Below are 24,971 nucleotides of genomic sequence, written 5' to 3' on the forward strand. Positions count from 1 at the left end.
ATAGCGGTACTCGTGAGATGGTTCGTACGGCGCATTTCTGGAGGCCAAAAACTCTATCCCACTCGGCACGGCAACCCCAGAGTTCTGCCCCGTACTGTAGGTATTAGGGAGTGAACTGTGGCAAAATAAAATAGCACGTGCGGGCAACCTCCGGAGTCACAGACCTGACGACTTGACTTAGGGCAAAGCACGCGGTAGCTACTCTGCTGCACAGTTTGTCTACATGCCGATCTCACTTCAAGCCCGAGTCTATCTCAAAACCCAGAAAACCTGTAGGTACCAGTGGTTTGTCCCAGCAGCGTTCCATCGATTTCAACAGCCAGCGGCGCTGCTTGGCGACCAGATAAATTAAATTGCATGAAGTGCGTTCTCCTAAGGTTGAGAGCCAAGCCATTGGTTGCAAGCAGCAAGCAAGCAATGAGCAATCTGCGCCGCTGACTCGTTCAACGCCTTCTCAACGCCGTCTCCATTCGGAGCAGTAACAATCGCAGCAACGTCATCAGCATACATTAGTACCTCACCGGCTTTTATGGCATCAGGCAGGTTGTTTAAAAGCAGTGAAAAGAGCAAATTTGAAACTGACGATCCCTGCGCGACGCCCATACGTCCTTCCTGTGGATCTGACCTCACTTTCCCACCATCACTAACCACAACTTGTGTCCTATTTTGGAGTATCTATATCATCTTCTTCTTCTTCCTTGCGTTATCCCGGCATTTCGCCACGGCTTATGGGAGCCTGGGGTCCGCTTGACAACTAAAGGATGACTCACGTTAGACCGGGCCGTGTCCGGACCGGAGCTTCCGGCGCATCGTTTTCTATGGAAAGCATTACGTGATCGCCTGTCATGTCATAGAAAAGTAAGCGCCGGAAGCCCCGGCCCGAACACGGCCCGGTTTAACGTGAGTCATCCTTAATCCCATGATTTGACGTATAGGCCCTAGTTTTTACGAAAGCGATAGCCATCTGACTTCCCAACCCAGAGGGGAAACTAGGCCTTATTGGGTATCTTCATCTTTCATCATCAAGGAAAATTAAGCAAGCGTAATCGTAATTTCAATGTTATTTTATCTGGATCATATTTTGATTAAAAAAAAGCGCTGGTGGCCAAGCGGTAACCGGAGGTTGCGAGTAGGGGAGGAGGGGGCTTGTTGTAACAGTTTTTGGAAAAAGGCCTGTATTGTCTAAAATATGTATAATTTTATGATTTTAAGTAAGATGGTTTGTAAAGTACCTATTTATCTTGGCACTAATTCCGATAAAAAAATGATTTAAAATGTTTACACATCTTTTACACCAGACACTTTTTGAAAAAATGGGAGTTGTTACAACTTACCCCATCTTTTGGGCTAGTTGTAACAGGCTCGGGGCAAGTAGTAACAACTAAAATAATGGCAACATCTATAAGAATCAAAAAGTTTTTATTGGTTCACAGTCTTGCATTATTCATTGTTATTCGATCCTATGACCCGCGACCTTCGGATTGAAAGTCGCACGCTCTTACCGCCAGGCCACCAGCGCTTCACCAAGCAGCAGCGCTTGGGCAATGCTAGAGTAACGAAGAATAAAAGAATGCACAAAAAACCGCAAGTAATTTGTAATGCACTATACAACGAGTCATAATAATATTATATATGCAAAAATATGCACAATTATTAGAGAGCAATAAAAAATACACGCACACTAATATGTTACAACGTGCCCCTGCTTAGTGTTAGTACTTGCCCCATGGGCCCATTCTGTCTATTTTATTAAATATGTCAAAAACTATAAGCTATAGAAGTAATTAAATAAAAGCAAATGAAAGCCAATTAAATTTACATTGTAGCAATGAAAACACAATGAACAATTAATTTAAGTTCAATTGCCAAAATCAATATTTTTGTAAGTATTTTTTTTCCAATACCTGTTCGAAACAGTGCTCGTGTGCACATCCACTCGCTTCGATGTCTGGCGGGGCAATGGCGGTGTTTACGTTATTCCTCGAGTTATATGAAAGTCATTCAGCAAAAAAAAAAATTAAAATGTTTTTAATTCCCCGTCAAACTTGAGCGTTACTACTTACCCCTGTTAAGGCCCCAGCTCCCCTACAATGAGTTTTTCGGAACTTCACACCAAATATATATATATTAATAAAATATATATAATAACATATTATAAATATATATATATATATATATATAATATATATATATATGTCGAATACCGATGGTCCTAAAGGCGGTGGGCGCGTGGGGGTAGTACCTACATGTATTACTTCACAGCTAAACCAGTATGCTACCATTGCTACCAGTGCATGAAATAAACATACTGACTCGTTAACCATACTAGTGCCTACTATATTTCAGAACTAAATGATAAAAAGAACTAATTGCTATTAAGATGTTGACTGGTAAAATTGAAAATAAAAAGATCACATGAAACCGTTAAAATCTTTATTTAAGTCAAACTAGGCCGGCTCATACCCTAACCCCTGACCTGAGAAGATTTAGCCCAATATGGGACCGGCAACAAACTCAAGAGGGACATATCTTTTCAAAACAACACATAACACATCCTTTCTTTATTTCACAAAAGTAAGCTTCTAATGAAACATAAGAAATCAAAATAACACTTAGCTAAATGGTTAAAGAACGCGGGATTCTATAAGCTATCAGAATAATCCTTCAGGTATAAGCCTTCAGGAACGCGGCGAGTTAGGCACGAGGTTGGCTAACGAGTACGTCCGATCTCTAGCGCGGTCCGATCAAGAAGAACTACCAGCGGCGGAGCCTCTCCGCTCCCGCCTCAGTCAAGTTGGCAAACCTGCTCGACCAGTCTACCAACATACCGACAAAAACGCCAACTCGTGCTTACGCTCACCCAAGAGAAACCTCTTGACGTTCCAAAGCCTTCTACCTGTCATTTTAGTTCAACAACACGCCAATAGATGGCGTTACTCTCTACGCAACTTTATTTCAACAATGCGCCAATAGACGGCGTTACTCAATACGCAACTTTATTTATTTCGTTACAACCAAATAATACGTAGCTCAACATTGCTAATCTATTTTGTACAGGCGTTTAAAATAATGAACTATAAAGCTGCAATACGTCTTTCTGGTGTCAGGTTCCAACACGGCCGTCCTGCGCTACACACGTCCTCGTGTGTGGGTGTATGCATTTGATTCTGTAACAAAATACTCAGCACAGTATCTCATCGCTCGGTCATTCCTGACCCACAATTTAGGTCTCACTCAAATTACTATTAAAATCAAACTTTGTTATCAATCAAACCAGAAAATAGTTCAAAGTCATTAAACAATCCTCATTTCTCTAGTCAAAAATAGTCCATCGAGCAACGACTAAATAAAAATAGTCATCAGTAATCATCGCCGCTATCTAGCGGATACAGTTCAATAATCATCGCCTCCATCTGGCGGATACTCTCAAATTTACGTGAAAAGAGAACAATCTCAAACAACAACAACACCAATCGCAACAGCTCTAATTCATTGCTCGACAGTATCACTACTATTGTCATCAATATCAATTTACGGGAAAATTATCTGGCATTAAAAAAAAATCTTTGGTCATATGTGATAATAATCATTGTAGGACATCGTAAAATAAATAGCACTCTGACTTAATAATGCCAATTTTACTCATATGAACCCAGTACATCAACGGGAATTCATTTTTAACAAAACAACACCAGTCCTTCGGTGCATTGCCAGTCCTTCGGCAGATACCAGACCCTCGTCAGAAGTAACCATCTCAGCCGCGTAAGTGCTACTCCTCGCAAAGAGCATACTGCACATAAAAAAGCAGACCACGTGCACCTCTTACATGCTCCGGCACTTCTGATGCGGTCACTAAACAATACCCAGTCCATCGGGCATACTTTCAGTCCATCGAAAGCAAAACAGTAGTGCCCAGTCCATCGGGCGTGCCTTCAGTCCATCGAAAGCAAAACAGTAGGGCCCAGTCCATCGGGCTTGCCTTCAGTCCATCGAAAGCAAAACAGTGGTGCCCAGTCCATCGGGCGTACTTTCAGTCCTTCGAAAGTACAAGCTTTCAGTCCATCGAAAGCAAAAACAATATTAAGAGTGAATTCCAAAAAATAAAATAAAAACAGGCTTTTAAATCATGTTACTCAGAACCACTGTACCTATCAGCGTCAACTGATCGACTGAAACTGAACATTACTGATCAAAATCACTAAAGGTCGCTCTACTTTAGCTTTTAACAACAGGAACTCGCTCAACACTTCTATACAGAAGTAAAACATCTCAAAATAATCCCAACGAAATGGGAACTGCTCACCAGATTAATAAAGCATGATGCACGCGACCAAGTCAAAGGTGGTGGTGGTGAAGTCCGACCCAAGCACGAAGGCTGATGCTTTCCGACTTGCAGTTGCCGTTGCTGCGGCAGATGGCGAGATGCACGATGTGGTTTATCATCTTGATCAGGACACTCTTGACAGAGCGGTGGTTCATCATAGCTGGCTATTACTGAAATCATCATTTGCACGTTATCAGGTTTATCATGTATGCAGGTTAAACTTCAGGGTTTGTGAATGTGCCCTAGTAGCGGACACAAAAGACATGTTGCCATAGGATACGGGACTTTAATAATCTCAGAATAAAATTTAAACTTCAATGAGTGCGTTTTATTTCCTTCTATGAACAAACAAACACTTGTTCCAAAAATAAGTAACTCTGTAAAATGGGCCAATACGAAAAGTGACAGCTTATTAGTTACGTTCGACTTTGCTTCGCCATTACACTCAAAATAAACTTCCCTAATAAACAATTAGAACGAAACCTGTCCTTTTATTTCCAAATCTCCAGCACAGATGATACTGCACAGCTTCTTCTGTGTCACAGGCGTAATGGCGTTTGTAAGTTGGCTCGGCTCGGGCTGCAGGACACTGTAAGATTAATTTTCATATGCGTAGCTCATGTTTCCATAGTATGCACGATTTGTGATCTATCACGGCATTACGGGCAATAATTTGTCGCAATTTTATGAATTACTAAACGTTAGTAAAGATTATATAATCCTATGCATTGACAAATCAGCAGAATCAATTTCTAACGGTGCATTGTATTTTCATGAAAAAATATTTTATGAGGGTAGATGCACAAGTGAGCGATGAAATAATATCACGTCGCGACAGCCAATATTTGGTTTTAATTAACAATATGGATTTCACATCAAAATAACTCAAGATCGCTTCGATTTAAATGGATTACAAAAATTAATTACAAAGAAACGTAACGATCCCAGAGATGACGTCACGTCACAACCGTTATGCTAGACTGCCTCAATCATAATTCACAATTTCACAATAATTCTCACCAAATAACATAATGAATTGCACTCACCTTTCAATGAAGGTTAGACACGTGAGCTTACCATTACCACGTGTCCAGATTATGGAATGTAGGTCACCAAAACACACGGAAATACACCACGCTCCCAGGTGGCTGTGTAAGCAATACATGAAACTGCATCCATCCCACTTGCTGATGTCGAATACCGATGGTCCTAAAGGCGGTGGGCGCGTGGGGGTAGTACCTACATGTATTACTTCACAGCTAAACCAGTATGCTACCATTGCTACCAGTGCATGAAATAAACATACTGACTCGTTAACCATACTAGTGCCTACTATATTTCAGAACTAAATGATAAAAAGAACTAATTGCTATTAAGATGTTGACTGGTAAAATTGAAAATAAAAAGATCACATGAAACCGTTAAAATCTTTATTTAAGTCAAACTAGGCCGGCTCATACCCTAACCCCTGACCTGAGAAGATTTAGCCCAATATGGGACCGGCAACAAACTCAAGAGGGACATATCTTTTCAAAACAACACATAACACATCCTTTCTTTATTTCACAAAAGTAAGCTTCTAATGAAACATAAGAAATCAAAATAACACTTAGCTAAATGGTTAAAGAACGCGGGATTCTATAAGCTATCAGAATAATCCTTCAGGTATAAGCCTTCAGGAACGCGGCGAGTTAGGCACGAGGTTGGCTAACGAGTACGTCCGATCTCTAGCGCGGTCCGATCAAGAAGAACTACCAGCGGCGGAGCCTCTCCGCTCCCGCCTCAGTCAAGTTGGCAAACCTGCTCGACCAGTCTACCAACATACCGACAAAAACGCCAACTCGTGCTTACGCTCACCCAAGAGAAACCTCTTGACGTTCCAAAGCCTTCTACCTGTCATTTTAGTTCAACAACACGCCAATAGATGGCGTTACTCTCTACGCAACTTTATTTCAACAATGCGCCAATAGACGGCGTTACTCAATACGCAACTTTATTTATTTCGTTACAACCAAATAATACGTAGCTCAACATTGCTAATCTATTTTGTACAGGCGTTTAAAATAATGAACTATAAAGCTGCAATACGTCTTTCTGGTGTCAGGTTCCAACATATATATATATGTGTATTGACCAGTTGCTTTTCGGTGAAAGAAAACATCGTCAGGAAACCGGTCTAATCCCAATAAGACCTAGTTTCCCCTTTGAGTTGGCAGATGGTCAGATGGCAGTCGCTTTAGTAAAAACTAGTGCCTACGTCAATTTTTGGGATGAGTTGTAAAGCAGATCCTAGGCTCCCATGAGCCGAAAATGCCGGGATAACGCGAGAAAAAAGAAGAAGTTGATTTTACAGAATTGTATATAATGTTGTACTTGATGTTGTTTATACGTTTTTTCTGGCTTTATATAATAAAATTAATAACTGATTATGACTAGGTACCTACCTACCAAAATCGTTCATACCAATAAACATTAAAAAAATAAATAAATGCAAATTTAATGTATCTCTTGCAACAAGTGTGAGAAAATTTAAGTGGGACCTTAAGGTTCCGACTGTACCTAAGAGAGAAAACATTTTCAATTTGTAAAGTTTCCGTACATAGTAAAGTGAAAGTGTCTCGCCGCGAGCGCTTTAAATGCGCGGAAACAATTAAACACTCATGCTTTGTATTTGGAAGTGAAATCACGTGTTGTTTAAATTGGTGTCGTAATTTCATTTGTCGCCACCGCCAGGAGCGAATCAATGGTACCTATAGGTATGCTTAAATGAGCGTTTGATACATTAGCAGTCACTAATCATATTATAAAAGCGTTATCGTTATCATAATAGAAGTTTCTGTTTGAAAGTTTATAATATATTTATTGATCAACTTAACCACCCCAAAACAGGTGAGCGCTCCAAGAAATCATCCCCTAATAAGTGAAAATGGTGAAGAAGGGGATGATTTTATGACTGAGCTATATTTTGTATGAAATATATGATTGATATTCTAGTACTTTACGAGTATGGATAACTACGCAATGTAGTTTATATAATGATTTTTTACCCGTTTTAATTGAGGAAAAATGTCTTTAAATAATTAACACGGTAACTAGATTATATTTGCAAGGGAAAACCAAAACTTTTCTACATTAAAGTTTGCTATTTTCAGTTGTATATCGTTACCCTGCATGCTTTAGCAGTATAAGTATATAGCCGATGGACGTGACAAAAAAATAAACAGAACAGAAGTAGACCACTGGTTTGACCTAGTGGGTAACCTTCCCTGTGAAGCCGATATCGATAATCAGGAGAAGGTATAGGAGAGTAGGTGGCTAAATAAGAGCTTTGCACGGAACTTAATAAAAAAAAATTCACAGATTTCGTGCCTCACACGACTATCGAGCACATTGGAAATGAATCTACGGAATTCGAAAAAATATTGTCGCTGAGCGACGAGAAAGTCTGGATAAGGAAAAAGTTACAAAATAAAACTACAACGTTGAATGATAATTATTTTATTCTTAGACTAACACAAGTATCCTGGACATAACGCATGTGAACAAACAAATTGCAAAATTTCCACACGCGGATCGAAGTTTGAATAATTGTCGCCGTGGCGCATAAGTATAGGTACATATTTCATTTTTCGATTAATAAGCAGGATATATTAATGTTCAAAGTACAAGAAAATTATTACACGGCAAATCCGTAGTCAACTCGAGAAGTGGTAGCCACATCGCCGTTATCGTCACTCGAGTCTTGATCGGCAGCGGCCCATTTGCTGCAAGATATGTATTTTTCTTGACAGCAGTTTGACGCGACGAGAGATGACCATAACAGCGTTTGTCTATGTTGCAACAAACCTGAGTTCCAATAGGTACTACCAGGGTTCAGCATCAGCTATCTTGGGTACTACTCTCCTAAGTGCTCATCAAGACGAGTCGGATGACCAAAACAGCGTGTGCCTATGTTGCAACAAACCTGAGTTCCTTTAGGTACAGCCAGGGTTCAGCATCAGCTCTATCTTGGGTACTACTACTCTCCTAAGTGCTCATCGAGATGAGTCCGATGACCAAAACAGCAGCCTCTCCCTCTCCCTCTCCCTCTCCCTCTCCCTCTCCCTCTCCCTCTCCCTCTCCCTCTCCCTCTCCCTCTCCCTCTCCCTCTCCCTCTCCCTCTCCCTCTCCCTCTCCCTCTCCCTCTCCCTCTCCCTCTCCCTCTCCCTCTCCCTCTCCCTCTCCCTCTCCCTCTCCCTCTCCCTCTCCCTCTCCCTCTCCCTCTCCCTCTCCCTCTCCCTCTCCCTCTCCCTCTCCCTCTCCCTCTCCCTCTCCCTCTCCCTCTCCCTCTCCCTCTCCCTCTCCCTCTCCCTCTCCCTCTCCCTCTCCCTCTCCCTCTCCCTCTCCCTCTCCCTCTCCCTCTCCCTCTCCCTCTCCCTCTCCCTCTCCCTCTCCCTCTCCCTCTCCCTCTCCCTCTCCCTCTCCCTCTCCCTCTCCCTCTCCCTCTCCCTCTCCCTCTCCCTCTCCCTCTCCCTCTCCCTCTCCCTCTCCCTCTCCCTCTCCCTCTCCCTCTCCCTCTCCCTCTCCCTCTCCCTCTCCCTCTCCCTCTCCCTCTCCCTCTCCCTCTCCCTCTCCCTCTCCCTCTCCCTCTCCCTCTCCCTCTCCCTCTCCCTCTCCCTCTCCCTCTCCCTCTCCCTCTCCCTCTCCCTCTCCCTCTCCCTCTCCCTCTCCCTCTCCCTCTCCCTCTCCCTCTCCCTCTCCCTCTCCCTCTCCCTCTCCCTCTCCCTCTCCCTCTCCCTCTCCCTCTCTCCCTCTCCCTCTCCCTCTCCCTCTCCCTCTCCCTCTCCCTCTCCCTCTCCCTCTCCCTCTCCCTCTCCCTCTCCCTCTCCCTCTCCCTCTCCCTCTCCCTCTCCCTCTCCCTCTCCCTCTCCCTCTCCCTCTCCCTCTCCCTCTCCCTCTCCCTCTCCCTCTCCCTCTCCCTCTCCCTCTCCCTCTCCCTCTCCCTCTCCCTCTCCCTCTCCCTCTCCCTCTCCCTCTCCCTCTCCCTCTCCCTCTCCCTCTCCCTCTCCCTCTCCCTCTCCCTCTCCCTCTCCCTCTCCCTCTCCCTCTCCCTCTCCCTCTCCCTCTCCCTCTCCCTCTCCCTCTCCCTCTCCCTCTCCCTCTCCCTCTCCCTCTCCCTCTCCCTCTCCCTCTCCCTCTCCCTCTCCCTCTCCCTCTCCCTCTCCCTCTCCCTCTCCCTCTCCCTCTCCCTCTCCCTCTCCCTCTCCCTCTCCCTCTCCCTCTCCCTCTCCCTCTCCCTCTCCCTCTCCCTCTCCCTCTCCCTCTCCCTCTCCCTCTCCCTCTCCCTCTCCCTCTCCCTCTCCCTCTCCCTCTCCCTCTCCCTCTCCCTCTCCCTCTCCCTCTCCCTCTCCCTCTCCCTCTCCCTCTCCCTCTCCCTCTCCCTCTCCCTCTCCCTCTCCCTCTCCCTCTCCCTCTCCCTCTCCCTCTCCCTCTCCCTCTCCCTCTCCCTATCAATAATTCACAACAAACACCGATAACGAACTCTGCGAAACATGAAGTCATAAATGTCATGTGAAAAATGTCGTTCTGACTTTTTGACTATTTAAAGGTTAGGCTACAGGGCAAACCCTTAACCCGATCGTCTTTGTTTTAGGCTCAAATTCTAGCTGACTAAATTGTCCAGAGCCGTTTTTCTCAAATTTTTGATATCATTCTTCGTTTCCAAATTATCGAGCACCAAAATCAAAAATTCGGAAAAAATTTAATTTTATTTTCACTATTTCGACCATAACTTTTTTTGTTTTTGACTTTCTCGAATAATTATTTTTGCACCTTACAGCTCTCGTGATTATGCGTCTTTTGAGCCTATTTTTTAATATCATATCTTCACAACTTTCCGAGATAATAGGGGATCGCACTTTTTCGTGAAATCGGAGCCTATACTGGAGCGAACGAAAAGACATTTCCAATGTCAAAAATCGCGCCGCTTCAAGTAAATTGAAAAATATCGTGTTTTGCATTTCTTAGGCATCGCGTTGGCTCGATGTTAAAAATATGACAAATAACCGTTTAAATAACACTAATGTGTCCATCGACGCTCTGACAAAGCGGGCCTATGAGAGTAGCTGTTGTCATCGACGTGACAACTGTCATTATCATAGGAATACGCCGTCATCGTCATTTATTTAGGTACCGAGATTGTTGTTTGTCGCCATGCTTGTACTTATACACAATCAGCCGGCGTACTTATTATTAGGGCGAGCGAAGCGAGCCCTATCACTATTCGACAAACTATGCATTCTTGTGGTACACTTTACGGAAAAACTATCGCACTGATAGGTTTGAAATTTAACATAGTAATTTAAATTCATGTCTAGATGTGTTATCAAACATAAAAATATCATTTTATAAACCTAAAAAAAATTAATAAAGGAATAACACTTTGTATTACTACTAGCGCCATCTGTTAGAAAAAATATGAATTAAAATTCGTGCTAATGTACTATGTGCTAACAACGATGAATACAAAAAAGGGTTAAAATTTTGGATTCTGACCCATCTCGCTTCGCTCGGTTTGATTTCAAATTTAGCAATTAAGTTTCTGTGAATACTGTAACATTCAATCTTGCTGTATATTCACTGCGGAGGTCAATTTACTCGTATATGGGTCAAACAGATCACTGTGTTATGTCTTTCCTGTAGACATACACAAGAGTTAAGGGCTCTAAAGGTTAATTTTCTTATTTAACCCTTATCCACGTGAAAAGGTCCTCCTTTTATTTAAAGAACTATGATAAAATCATTACTTACATGCCCACAAGCTGTTAACTATTGCCCACAGGAGAGAAAACTAGTGTGTTATCGCGAACAGTACATTTTTCTCTTCTTCTTTCATAGTTCTCTAAATAAAAGGAGGACCTTTTCACGTGGATAAGGGTTAAATAAGAAAATTAACCTTTATAGCCCTTAACTCGTGTGTATGTCTACAGGAAAGACATAACACAGTGATCTGTTTGACCCATATTCTGTTCTGTGACGCCGATAAACTGATCAGTCATGTTGTGTTAGCAAACTTAAATCGGGTATTTTCAGTTCGAGAAACAGTTTCAGTGTTACTATTGCTTGGAACTGCCAAAATTATAAATAAAGATAAGCATATCCCACCAAAAACATTTCATGTAAAGTGTTGCCAAGACTAGGCGCATAAAGCTTTTACACTAAAAAGTTATCAGATCCCGTAGTAGGTACCAAGACTTTTACTCTGTCAGTCCTAACTTTATAAGCTCTAAATGTATAAAGCCAACATCTTGGTCAAACAGTACGGCTTGGCCGTTTCGTTGCTGTCATATGGATAATCCCATAATGACACTTTCAGAATTTGAAAGACCTGTGTTACTACTTTGTACAACAAGTCCACCGAGAGAGTGTTTATGTGACTGCAACGAAACGGCCAAGCCGTACTGCTTGACCAAGATGTTGGCTTTATACAGTTAGAGCTTATAAAGTTAGGACTGACAGAGTAAAAGTCTTGGTACCTACTACGGGATCTGATAACTTTTTAGTGTAAAAGCTTTATGCGCCTAGTCTTGGCAACACTTTACATGAAATGTTTTTGGTGGGATTTCATTCATTTTTGTAAGAGTTGATATACCAGCTAGAAATAGGCTAAAAATTACACATTTGTTTATAGAAACGATAATGCAAGATCATATAAACAGGCATAATCTTAAAACATTTTAACATTTAGGTTTTTATAAAAGTTACGTATACCTATTGCTAGCGCCATCTATTTAGGGCCTATATAAATTATAAGTCAGGAATTTTATGTATTATAAATTGTAAGTTTCTAGAAATTTTAAAGAATAATCAAATATAATCACAATAGGGGTTTTTAAATGACCCAAGCGTTAACGAAGGTCTCCGATTCAGCTTACTCAACCGATTTTTGTGTATTTTGTGTTCTTGTGTGTTTTGACTTGGTACCTATTCAGTTTTTGGAAAATTGGCAAAATGACGGAGTCATTGTAGACCAGCACCTAAAGAAGTAGCGGTTTCAATATCATTGGACATTTTTTTCTTTTTGATACATGTGTTCTAGCTATCTACATGCTTACATCTAATGCAGAAATTTCATCTATTTAGATCTTTAATTCTTAATGGAGAATAAGTAGCCAAATGCATAGAGAAATATAGTAAGAATAGAGTGCTCACTCCATACATCAGTTTTGGTACCAAAACGACTATTATTTTCGCAGTCGACATCTAGCATCGAGTAGCGGAATTAGCAGTACCGCTACTTGAAACTAGAATTCTCTAGTGTCGCTCTCACGAAAATTGTATTGAACAACAATTTACAACTAATATTAAAAGCAGAAGGAGTTGAAAATAGAGTTCCGGACTTTTCGGTCGTTGCAACATCTATTGTCAAGTAGCAGTACTGATAATTCCGCTACTCGATGCTAGATGTCGACTACGAAAAATAATAGTCGTTTTGGTACCAAAACTGATGTATATGGAGTAAGCACTCTATGTATTTTTTTCTCTATGCCCAAGGAGATCGTCGATTTTGGGCCCGTAGGAAAAACCATCGCGTATATGGTACAGACTATTACAGTAATTATATACGGATTTTATTACGGAAAAAGATATAATCTTGGGTGTAAATGAAACGGGAATTAGAAATACATAATAACAAGATATTATAGTATTTATTTCCGTTAATAAATATATTTATTAATAAGAGCTCTGCCGTCGTCAACATCTTTATTAGACTTTACCGTGAGGTTTTATTTGGGTTTTATCTAAAAGGAGCTATATATTCTTTTTGCACTAAGCTTTGTGGTGGATAGCCAAGTCTGTATTATAGTTTGACACTAACTGCCACTGTCTGTCATAGCCTCATAGCTGACATACGAGCGTTTCGATACTATTAAAAATATCACAGTACGTATCATATATTTTTTTGTATCTACGTTTAAATTACAAACGGCTATCAAAATAACTAACATAAGTACATAGTTTAGAAAAATACTTAATTGTCTTTGCATTTTGGTTTAAAGTTTAGAGATGTAAATGTATTCAGAATAATGATAAATTATATACTACTTTTATACAACGAAACGCATCCATCTTTTATCAATCTGTCACATATTAACATTTACATTTATATAGGCCGTACATAGATGGCGCTAGCAATAGGTAGGTACGTAACTTTTATAAAAACCTAAATGTTAAAATATACATAGAAATTTACAATTTATAATACATAAAATTCCTGACTTATAATTTATATAGACCCTACGCGCGAGCGCTAGCAATAGGTACGTAACTTTTATAAAAACCTAAATGTTTAAATGTTAATAAAGCAATGTTAGTATCAATACAGGCTAGGTACACTTATTTAGGTTATGTTCGCGAGGTTCTACAGCCCACAGAACCTCCCTTGTGTTTAAAGTTGTGTTGTAGGTAAGTAAGGTTTCGAAAAGTTTACGACAAGAAACAGTGCCAATATAGAGGGCGCTACTTGGCTGGTTTACGTGAAGCTGGTTCAAATCTGCACTTCGAAAACTTTTTGTTTTTTTTTTATTGTTGTTTCTTTATTAGCACTCCAATCACTGCTACCACACAAAATTTCACGATTCTAGGACTTCAGGAACCAATGTTTTCAGGTTTACAGCAGTTTTTAGGTACCCCCATTTCAAGGGGTTGCAGGGCGAAAGTTACAGATTTCTCATCACCATATGTGTTAGTATACAGACCTATCTCTACATGCCAAATTTCAGCCTTCTAGGTCTTCAGGAAGTAGTCTGTATTTTCTATGACACGAATTTCATATGGTTCGGACAGTGAAAATTAAAGAACCTATAAAATTTAAAGCATAATAGGTAGCCTAATAAAACTTGGTGTTTTTGATTAGTCCACTAACTGCATAGTCTACAAAAAATTTCAGCTCTCTAGCATTATCCAAGCCGAAACTACGAGGGTTCGAAAATACGACGAAACGTGCCGAGAAAAGATATGCACTGCCTTTTGCCCTTTGTCTCGTCTTGGCGGGGGCACGGCCGTGCCCCCAGATTAGTCCGCCTGTATCGGTCCTAAATCATTGAAGTTTGTATTAACAAACTTCAGTGACTTAGGGCCGATACAGACGGACTACAACCCGACTGCAACTTGTATGGGAACTGCACACCGACTGCAGGCCAATTGCAACGTCGGCGTGCATTCAAAAAAATGACCCATAACCCTGGCAGTACCTAGTGGAACTCAGGTTTGGTGCAACATAGGCACACGCTGTTTTAGTAATTCGACATGTCTTGATGAGCACTTCGGAAAGCAGTACGATAGAGCTGATGCTGAACCCTGGCTGTACCTAGCGGAACTCAGGTTTGGTGCAAAATAGACACACGCTGTTTTGGACATCCGACTCGTCATGATGATCACTTGGTAGAGTAGTACCCAAGACAGCCGATGCTGATTGCTGAACTCTGGCAGTACCTAGTGGAGCTCGGGTTTTATACAATATAGGCATACGTAAATTATACGTAAGTTTATGTGCGGAGCAGCATGATTACCGCCAGTAGGTGTCCAGACGGGATAGTTTTACGCTCAATTGTGTGGTGTGGACGCATAAATAAATTCAAGGACATTGGCTCGCTGACCCAACATTATGTAGGAAAGCCAGTTGGCTCCTTTCATTTCATTTCATTTCATTTATTCCTTGCTTAGTGTGTGTACAAAAGGTCTTATGTGTAAATCATTACATGTCTCAACACAACCCTGTGAGGGTATTGCAATACACTTAAGAGCTAAGAACTAAAGTACCAATACATAATAACATTTAATATACAAATCTAATTAGTTAGACATTAAAATTACAATTTAAATTAATTTAAAAATTCGCAGTCCAACGCGGCAACGCAGCGAGCGTGATGGGCACCTTTGCGTCGGGGGCAGCCCGGGACGGGCTTCAGTAGGCAATTTTTTATACTTATTTAGTTTATATTTAAGTTTAGTTTTTAATTAGTTTTATGTTTAGTTTAAATAGCAAAATAAACAAGATTTAAAAATATGATAATAATATAATTTCCATTGATTTATGATAATTTTATATAATATATATTGCTATTAAAGAGAGGTGACAATATCTATGACCATTTTCAATATCTTGACTCATCATTTTGTAGATATTCCGCGACGGTATAATAGTTTTTTTCCACAAGAAATTGCTTTAATATACGTATAAATTTGTTATAATCAGATTCAGTTTTTATGTGATTCGGTAATTTGTTAAAAATCCTTATTGACGTGGGATAAGGTCCATTTTTATGTATCGCTAAATTAGATGATATTTGTATTAGATTACTTTTGGAACGAGATTCAAAACGACGAGGTACATCTCCGATTTTAGTGAACATTTCTGGGTGATTTTTAACGAATTTTCATGATTCTAAAATGTAGATACAAGGTAAGGTTAGGATGCCAAGGTTTTTAAAATAAGATTTGCAGCTTTCTGGGTGTTTAGTGTTTGAAAGAATACGGATAGATTTTTTTTGTAAGATGAATAAATCTGGTGCGTCAGTGCTATTGCCCCATAAGATCACGCCATAGCTAAGCCACGCGTGCGCGAAGGCGTAGTATGCCGATAGGGTGGTCTGTAGGTCGGTGGTCCTTTTTAGTTGCCCTAGTGCATAATTAAATTGGCTGTATTTTGTTTTTATTTTTTGTACGTGATCTTTCCAATTTATATGGGTGTCGATAGTGATGCCGAGAAGTGGGAACGTGGGGACGCATTCTAGTTCAATGCCGTTGAAGGAAAAATTCATATCTAATTCGGTTTTTTGACGGGGCCTAAATTGCATTATTTTTGTCTTGGTAAAATTTATTTCTAAATTGTGATCGTTCATCCACCCTACAATGTTTGTAACTAGTTGATGTATTCTGTCATTCAGGTTGAAACTATTTTTACTGATAGTAGTAGGGAGAAATCGTCTGCAAACATGACACAAGTTTCGGAAAAAGATCTAGGGAGGTCATTTATGTAAATAATAAAAAGCACGCACCCCATAACGCTTCCCTGGGGGATTGAGTCTAACACGGGCTGGACATCAGATCTAACGATGCTAATTTCTCTCGAGGTTTCGTTCTATACTCAATATCAACGCATTGCTTTCTGTTATTTAAATAAGATTGGAACCATTTGTGTGTTATTCCGCGCACTCCGATACCGTATAATTTGTCAAGGAGTATGTTAAACTTGACTTTTTCATAAGCTTTTGTCATGTCAAACAGTAGTCCAATTGCATATTCTTTTCTGTCTAAAATATTTAAAATGTCGTTAATGTATTTGTAGGCTGCTAAGGTAGTTGACCGAAAGTACAAAAAGTACTGGGTGATCGTGTAGGATGTAATAAGCGCTTATGAAATTGTATATTTTGTCGCCTGGACACGTTTTTAACGGACAAGGTAAAAGCGGTAACAGACAGACGTACCGGACAGCGACCGAGGTCCAATTAGTAGGTATATTTCTTTCTTGCTCTCACTTATAGCTGCGTCCTTAACGGATTTATTACGTACTCACTCGATCGAACATGGAACCAGCCTCGGACTGGATCAAAGTCGCGGTCCGGTACGTTTAGGTAGAAAAACTCCGCGAGCCCTTACAAAGCTCTGCTTTTTGCTAGTGGATAGCTTTATCCATATATGTGTTGTTGGCGAAACTAGATCGGATTGGTTTTTCTCCCGCATTGTTGTCTTTCTTCGCTAGTTATCTACGCGATCGGCAGCAGTACGTCAAGCATGGATGTTTTGTCTCGGCCCCATACCATACCCGGTCTGGGGTCAGTCAAGGCTCCATATTAGGTCCTTTCTTGTTCGGCATCATGATAAACGACCTCAGTTCAGTCCTTCAATCGGCTCAGTGTCTTCTATATGCAGATGACCTTAAGTTGGTGTATGGAGTGGAGCAAAGTACTGACTGTGAGTCGTTACAAAGGGACATGGACTCGGTTTTTCTCTGGAGCACCGAAAACAAGCTACTGTTCAACCCGGCTAAGTGTTGCGTCTGCACTTTCAGCCGTGCTCATATGCCGTTGCATGCACAATATGTGCTGGGGTCCGAGCCTATAAACCGCGTGTGTTCTATTAAAGATCTGGGTGTGGTCTTCGATACGCGGCTCACTTTTCATGAGCATATCTCGACGCTTGCTGCCAACTGCTTTCGAAGACTGGGCTTCGTTACACGCAACCTTCGTCAGTTTAACGATCCTGTTGCTATCAGGCTTGTCTATAATGCACTTGTAAGAAGCAAGCTTGAGACATCATCGATCGTTTGGCATCCCTACGAATCTACCTACAGTTTGCTTCTTGAAAAGGTACAAAAAGCCTTTTTAAGGTTTTTATACAAAAAAATGTTTGGATATTACCCGTTTCTTTATCCGACAAAGTATCTCCTTGGGGCCTTAGGTTACAACTCTTTGGAGGTGAGACGTAACCTTAGCTTATTGACGTTGGCGTGTCGGACCCTGCGCGGTGATTCGGACTGTCCAGAATTGGTGAGTCGACTTGTGCGACTACATGTGCCAGACATCCCCAGGATAGCCCTCAGACCGCGGCGACGCGATCTGTTGGCTTTGCCAGCGGGACGCACCGTGTCACGACTGAACTCTCCGCTGCTCCGTGCCCTCACACAGTTGAATGTACTCTTGGCATCAGTACCCGAGTGCGACCTGTTTGCGTGGCGTTGGGTGTCTGTGAGAAATGAATGCATGAGATTCTGTGAGGTGATGGATGCGAGGCCTACATCCGTTAAGGTGTAATATTGGATGTGATAAGGGACTAGTGATTTGTAATTGTGTTATTTGTAATTGTTTGTTTGTACCTGATTGTTATATGTACCTTTGGTATATTTTAATGTTAAGTTTCATGGCGCATTGGATCTGTCTGTAAGGTCATGTAAACATTTTTCAAATAAAATAAAATAAATAAAAATCCATCTTTATCCACGTGATTAAATAACTGTCACTTTTTAACACCGCGTGATAGAAAGTGACGGACACCGTTTTATCACGCTGTCACGTGGACAAGAACGACCATTATATCCGTACAGTTCTACTCTATATACTATTCTGTTGTAGATAAATGTTAAATCACTCACTATTTTTATAATACCAACTTTTTCATTATGAACACATGGGAATTTACGCTTTCCATTATTGAGGTGTGGTGTATTGTATAACATACCAGTTGTCAAATTAGTGAGGCGGGAACCGTCCAACTTTGCCCTTGAGGGAATTATAAATGTCGCCACCCACCAGACTTCTATGAAGAGCAAAATGGGAAAAAGAATTGTAGGTACCTAACCTAAATTCGGGGTTTAATTCGAGACTTGTCCTTTTTATTTCTTATGTCATAGCATTTTAATGGGATAATTAACCCTACAATAATAGACGGAGTAATTTGCGTTTCAAGTATGATAATTAATTGGATAGTAATTAGTTCTTGGGATATACACTAGCTTACCTAAATAATTACCTATTATATAAGCTCCTACCTATTATATACGGTTTAGCAAGCACGCTCGAAAATTATGAGCAAACCTTATCTACAGCAGAATCCGCTTATAATGACATCGAAGGGAAGTGCACACAAATACGTCATACTAAGCGGATGTCATATAAAGCATAGTTTATTAACTTCTTATTTTTGATATTTATTCCAAATTAATCTCGAATTCCTTTGTGAGAGATCAGTTTTATTACCTTGTACCAATTATCAACTTGTCACTGAGAATCAAAACTAAAACAAATTACACGCCACGCACGCCCCAAACGTCCTCGCAGGGAAAGACGTGGGTGCGGCCACGAAAACCAGCCAATAACCGGACATAATTTCATGAAAATAGGATTTATAGGTCATAGTAAGCGATTTGTCACTATAGGTAAGCGAAGTCATCTTATTCGACTTTTTCACAAAGAACTTTGTATGGAAACCAAACTTTGCACCGTAATTACGTCATAGTAAGCGGTTGGTCAGTATAAGCGGAGTCATAATAAACGGATTCCATTGTACCTATAATCTCTCGCTACAGCCCACGCCCCCATTGCGAACCATAAGCTTTTATTCCACCATTACAACAAAATTAGTATCCGATGTCATTCCCTTATCGATAAGCCCTTCAGGTGTATACTGATTGTAATAACAGGCTTAAGTGAAATTTCTTCAACCAGAAATATCACTTTTGACACAGATCGTACTTATCCGTAATCTGTTTTTATTCTTAGCAAAAATACTTAAACCCAAATTAGGAATTTCATCAAGCAAAATTTATGAAGTAATATTAGGCCCAGACAGAAACGCCTTGATCTGTTATTTAATTTTAAACTTTGGCAGAGTTGTTAATATAGAAATTGTTGTTTCATATTCATAGATAATTTAATCAAAGAGCAGTAATTACAGCGCCGCGGGGCGCGGGGCCGTCGTTGTTTCGTTTAGCTTTAGTTTGCGTATATGAATTAATACCTCACTGCTATTTATAACTGAAAATGTAAAATTAGACTTTCCAACCACTGTCACAGGCACAACATACAATACTATTTTACTACTATTTTATACAATCGTGATATAATAGAGAGTTTTTCAGTCGAGTACCGTGTTTAGACAACGAAGCTTGCTGAGTTGTCTAAGTGAGGTACGAGATTAAAAACTTGATTATATCACTATGTGCCTTAAGAAAGGCACGATAATAAAAAAATTAGAAAGTTAACATCCTGGTCACGGCCTAAACCATATTGTAATGTCTTCCCCAGCCTAAGCTATACTATAGAAGCTTTATAACCTGAAATACTGAAACTTTCCTCAACCTTTTCTATTATTGAAACTTTTGGAGAATAATACTAAGTAAATAAGGGTCTAAGCTAGAGGGAATGAAATATAAAATAAACAAGGTATTGAATGCTAATGAATTTGATTTATTGCATTCGAATCGATTAAGTATGTAAGCTAAATTAATTCAATAATTTATAAGCTCTATATCCAATGAATAAGGTCCGACCGAGAACACTTTTTTTGTCTCGGCCGAGACCGAGACCGAGACAAAATGAAATTCTCGGCCGAGACCGAGACCGAGACCGAGAATTTGAGAAAAGAAAGAAAAAATACGTATTTTGCAAAAAAAAACTGTATTTTCATAAATACTGACTAAAAACATACAAAACTCTTCTCGGGCCCACTTGCGCTAACCAGGGTTAAAAAATTAAACAGCTAACTTAGGATTCATCACGCCATGTACGAAACTGAAAAGTAAATGCGAGGTTTGCCATTTATTTTTTTAACTCTGGTTGGTGCAAGTGGGTCTGATAAAAGACGACGAAAAGACATTAATAATCAAAATTAAATAGTTCTATATTATAGCACAAAAACAATAACTTTTCAGCGTTGTGGCCAGTTAAATTGTGACGCCGCTCGTCGTACAATTGACCAGCCCTGCTAAAAAGCTGTTCGCTAGCCACACTTGTTGGTGGAGCCGACAAAAATTTTTTTGCTGCAGGGCGCAGGAGTTGGTAAGGCGATGAATGCCAGTATTCGTAGATATTTGCATTCCTATGCAGCCTTGGCTCTCTCAGATAATTGTCAAGTGACGATTCAAGTGAGTTGTCCGTCATTGGGTCGTCATCAGACTCGATGGAGTCGTGAGCTGCCCACAAACTTGTCTCATTGACGGATCTAACTGAAGTTGACGCTCCACCCTGACGCTCTCCAAGTCCTGCCGGTGTACCTAATTGTAAAACTTCAAAAATTTTAGTCTTGGCTCCGTTTACCTCGTTTTCGGTCAAATATTTTGTTTTGAATCGGGGATCCAACAATGTTGCACAAATTAAGGGGCTCGATGTTCGTATGAATGAAAAGCGATGATTGAGTGAGCACAACAACTTGCTTTTCATCTCAGCAGCAGCACAATTTTGAAGAGCATCACTTTCATTGTTTTCTATATCTGCTGACATTGCAGTATCTGCCGACGCTACAAACTGACTTTGCCCGCTAGTTGACGCAAGTTTTCCACTTAACATGGCTACTAAAGGTATCACCAAGGAGACACATGATGCATCTGACGACATGTCTAATGTGGCCTCATAAAAACATTCCAATACACTGACAGCATCTTGCATCGTCGTCCATTCTTCGTTATTAATTTCATTGATTGAGCCCCTTTCGACACGGTATAGATTAATCGCATTTTTTTGCTCAATCAACCGTGACAACATTAAGTACGTGCTGTTCCAACGTGTTTCCACGTCTTGGAATAGGGTGTGTTCTGGTAAATTTAAAGTTTTTTGGAAAGTATTTAAATACCTCCGTGCCTGTTCACTTCTATGAAAGTGTCCGACTACTTTACGACACTTTTTTAGTATTGTTATTATGTTTGGCACCGATAAAATTGCGTCATGAATCACCAGTTGTAGTGTATGAGACACACAGCCCAACGAATCGTACTCCGCAACCCTTGTAGCACGGGCCATGTTCCCAGCATTATCGCGAAGAGCAAGGTGGATTTTAGAGCCTATATTATAATCTTCGACTACTTCTTTCAGTTTCTCGGAGATATAGTCGCCCGTGTGGTCATTTTCTAAAACTGATGCACCCAAGATTACTTTTGGTCGTTGTTCATTGTGCACAAAATGGGCCGTAAAACTCAGAAGTGAACAAGTTTTAGTAGGATTTGACCAAATGTCTGTAGTAAAACTTATCCACTCGGCCTCACATAGCAAATTGACTACTTTAGTTTTAACTTTTTCAAAAGTTTCCGGCATTAGTTGGGTGCGAAAAAATTTTTCAGATTTCAATTTATATTTTTTTGGTCCTGCAGGGTCCGCAAAATTTAAGCGCTTAAATCCTTTTCCTGACACAGTGTTATAAGGCTGCATGTCAACTAATATATAATCCATGATAGCCTTATCTATGCGTTTTGTTATGTCATGGTCATGGGGCCATTGGGCTTTTGGCGGATTCGCCAGCAATTGCTGCATCGTAGGTTGAGTCTTCTTGTCTGTTTCAAGAAGTACAGGGCCCGCTGATTTTAAATTATTTTGCTTTTCAGCTGCTTGGTTTTTCAGGTCATCTATTTGTATTAAAAAATGTTCGTTTTCTGTCAAATGATATTTCGATAAATGTAGTTTTAACCCTTTAATAGTTTGAAGCTTAGGTTGCAAACTTCCCAGAGACACTGTTTTCCTGCAGAGCTTGCATTCTGCCTTAGATGGTTGTGAATTTTTTTTTTCAAAATACTCCCAAATAGGGTTTATTACTTTAGGCATTGCAAATGCAAAATGTACCTGTAACAAGGTAGTAGGTATCTTTTGAAAAATAAAATTTTCATTTTAAATATCAAACATTAAACAAAAGGAAATCAAATCAAATCAACGAAGTAAAAAGTAAGTCAACTAAGTAATTTTCTGATGTTCTTGCCTTTTTAACAATTCATATCAAATAAAATAACAACAATTTCTAGATCCAAAGCAACACGAACTTTGTTGAACGAACACGAACCCACGAAAACAGTATTTAGTTTTCATATTTAAATTAATTTCCAAATAGTCTCCACCATTACTACTATTACTAATATCGCTACTGCCATTTGAATATGATTTTTAACTAGTAGGCATAAAGTTCAAATAAGTCATTTACTTTCAATCATTTAATATTAGTACCCAACCCACCTATCGTTAAATAAAAAGCTTTAAAAGTCGTCGCAAAATCTATCGTAATAACCTAAAACACAAAATAATGTTTAGTTTACGTACTTACCTACGGTTTAAAGTTCACTCGTACACAACACAACACACAACAATGTTAGCAAATAACTCTTAATTTTTTAAGCACTGTGCCTAATGTGCCTTTATGTATCTCATTTAATGTTATTCTTTTAGTAGTACACCAAAACATAAACAAACACAACAGTGGTTACTTGATAATCCTGCAATACCGCCAATGGCGCCAATTCACCTACTTAATTGGTTTAGATGTTAAATTAAACACCAATAGAAATCAAGTGAACTGACACGAAGTGTCGCAGAAACCCACCAGGCAGCCAATGAGATCGTACGACAAGCTCGCCACCCGCGCGCGAAAGTTTAAATTCGCAAATCGGAACGGTTTCACAGTCTCGGCCGTGGCCGAGAATCTCGGCCTTATTTGGCCGAGAACCGAGACCGAGATCTCGGCCCGAATTTCGGCCGAGACTGCCGAGACCGAGACCGAGACCGAGATCTCGGTCGGACCTTACCAATGAAGTCTGATTAGGACACATTGTGATATACCGCCTTGATTGCTAGGGCCAAATACCTAAGTCAGGAAAACAAGACGGGACCAAAACCTGACTGCCCAAGTTTAACCTGTACACAAACATAATAAAATATGTCACAGTGGGAAATAAAACCTTATGTAAATATATAAGCAAGGTACGGCAAGATCATCTAATTGGGAATTACAGACCAACGTTATGACAAGTAATAACCAAAGCTCTCTGAGGTGTGAGGCATGTTACAACAGGACAAAGTCAGTAATATGTTCCAACAAGCACAATACATATTTTAAATATTTCCTAATATGTAACTAACAACCTAAAATAAGAGATTTAACAGAAAACCCTCCTATAATAAGACGAAATTAAAATATATCCTAAGGATCCTGAATATTGCCTAATAAATAAAACCTCAAGTATTACCTAATAAATTAAACCTCAAGAAACTAGAAATAACTGGTAACGCTCCTAGAGGATGGTAGAATTCATAAAATCCTATCGAAAGAATTGAATAAGTATTATTTATTAAAACACAAATATTATAAAACCTACCTTCTTCCTATAAAATGCTATTGTCGGTTTTATTAAATTCAAAATAATCATAAATTAAAATATAAGGGGGGTGTCTGAAACTATGAAAGCAGATTAAAGGTTCAAAGGGATTCCAGTCAAGATATTTTAAATATTAGAATATATATACCTATAGGTAATATTTAATAATAAATTAGCTTATGTTGTGAATAAGTTTAGAAATGGACAAAGGAGGGGTCTGGCGTCTTACGATTTTATCTGCAATGAAATAGCATTGTAAAATAAAATAACTGATTGCAATCAACCATAAGGCCACTTTGTGTGCCTTACAAAATTACTGTGCATACGTCGCTACTATAGGCAACTATGTCAAACAGAGTCCCAATGTGATTCACTCCACGCAATACCAGAGAAGTAAAAGTCACGTAGACGTACATTCAAATACTCAACCCTTTTGGTGGTCCCTAACCATCCCGCGGGAAGTCAACTAGTGACCGGTATAAAATACTGTCCCTTGGGCCCCTAACAACTAACCCAATTAGGAAGTCACCTAGTGACCGGCATAAAATGCTGTCCTTGGGTAAATAAAATCGAACATGCTAACCAAATTGGTTTCGTCATATTATGCAACTTATGCGTTAGACGTGTATTTGACTGTACTACCTTCTGGTAAACCCTATCAACCAACCACTCATGCAATGCAACCAATATATTTGCGTATTGGAGTATTTCACACTGACTTTTAACAAGCAGATACGGAGACATAGGCCCTAGTAATTAATTAGTAGACAAATAGTGCCCAAGAGAGACCATAAACACAGCAATGATATAAGAGTCGCCCCT

The 24,971-nt window shown here is 40.0% G+C and overlaps 1 protein-coding gene across 1 annotated transcript; it reads right to left on the reverse strand.

Moving 5' to 3' along the window:
- Window positions 1-20,676: 20,676 nt before the first annotated feature.
- Window positions 20,677-22,943, reverse strand: LOC134790389 (zinc finger BED domain-containing protein 4-like). The gene has a single exon (XM_063761156.1). It carries the CDS (start codon window positions 22,609-22,611, stop codon window positions 20,677-20,679), a length of 1,935 nt encoding a protein of 644 aa, XP_063617226.1. The 5' UTR covers window positions 22,612-22,943.
- Window positions 22,944-24,971: the final 2,028 nt, after the last annotated feature.

The sequence above is a fragment of the Cydia splendana genome, chromosome 5, assembly GCF_910591565.1.
Source record: "Cydia splendana chromosome 5, ilCydSple1.2, whole genome shotgun sequence".
NCBI classification, from domain to species: Eukaryota; Metazoa; Arthropoda; class Insecta; order Lepidoptera; family Tortricidae; genus Cydia; species Cydia splendana.

Excerpts from the sequence above, each read along its gene's own strand:
- LOC134790389 (XM_063761156.1), bottom strand. The coding sequence starts at position 22,611 with ATGCCTAAAGTAATAAACCCTATTTGGGAGTATTTTGAAAAAAAAAAT.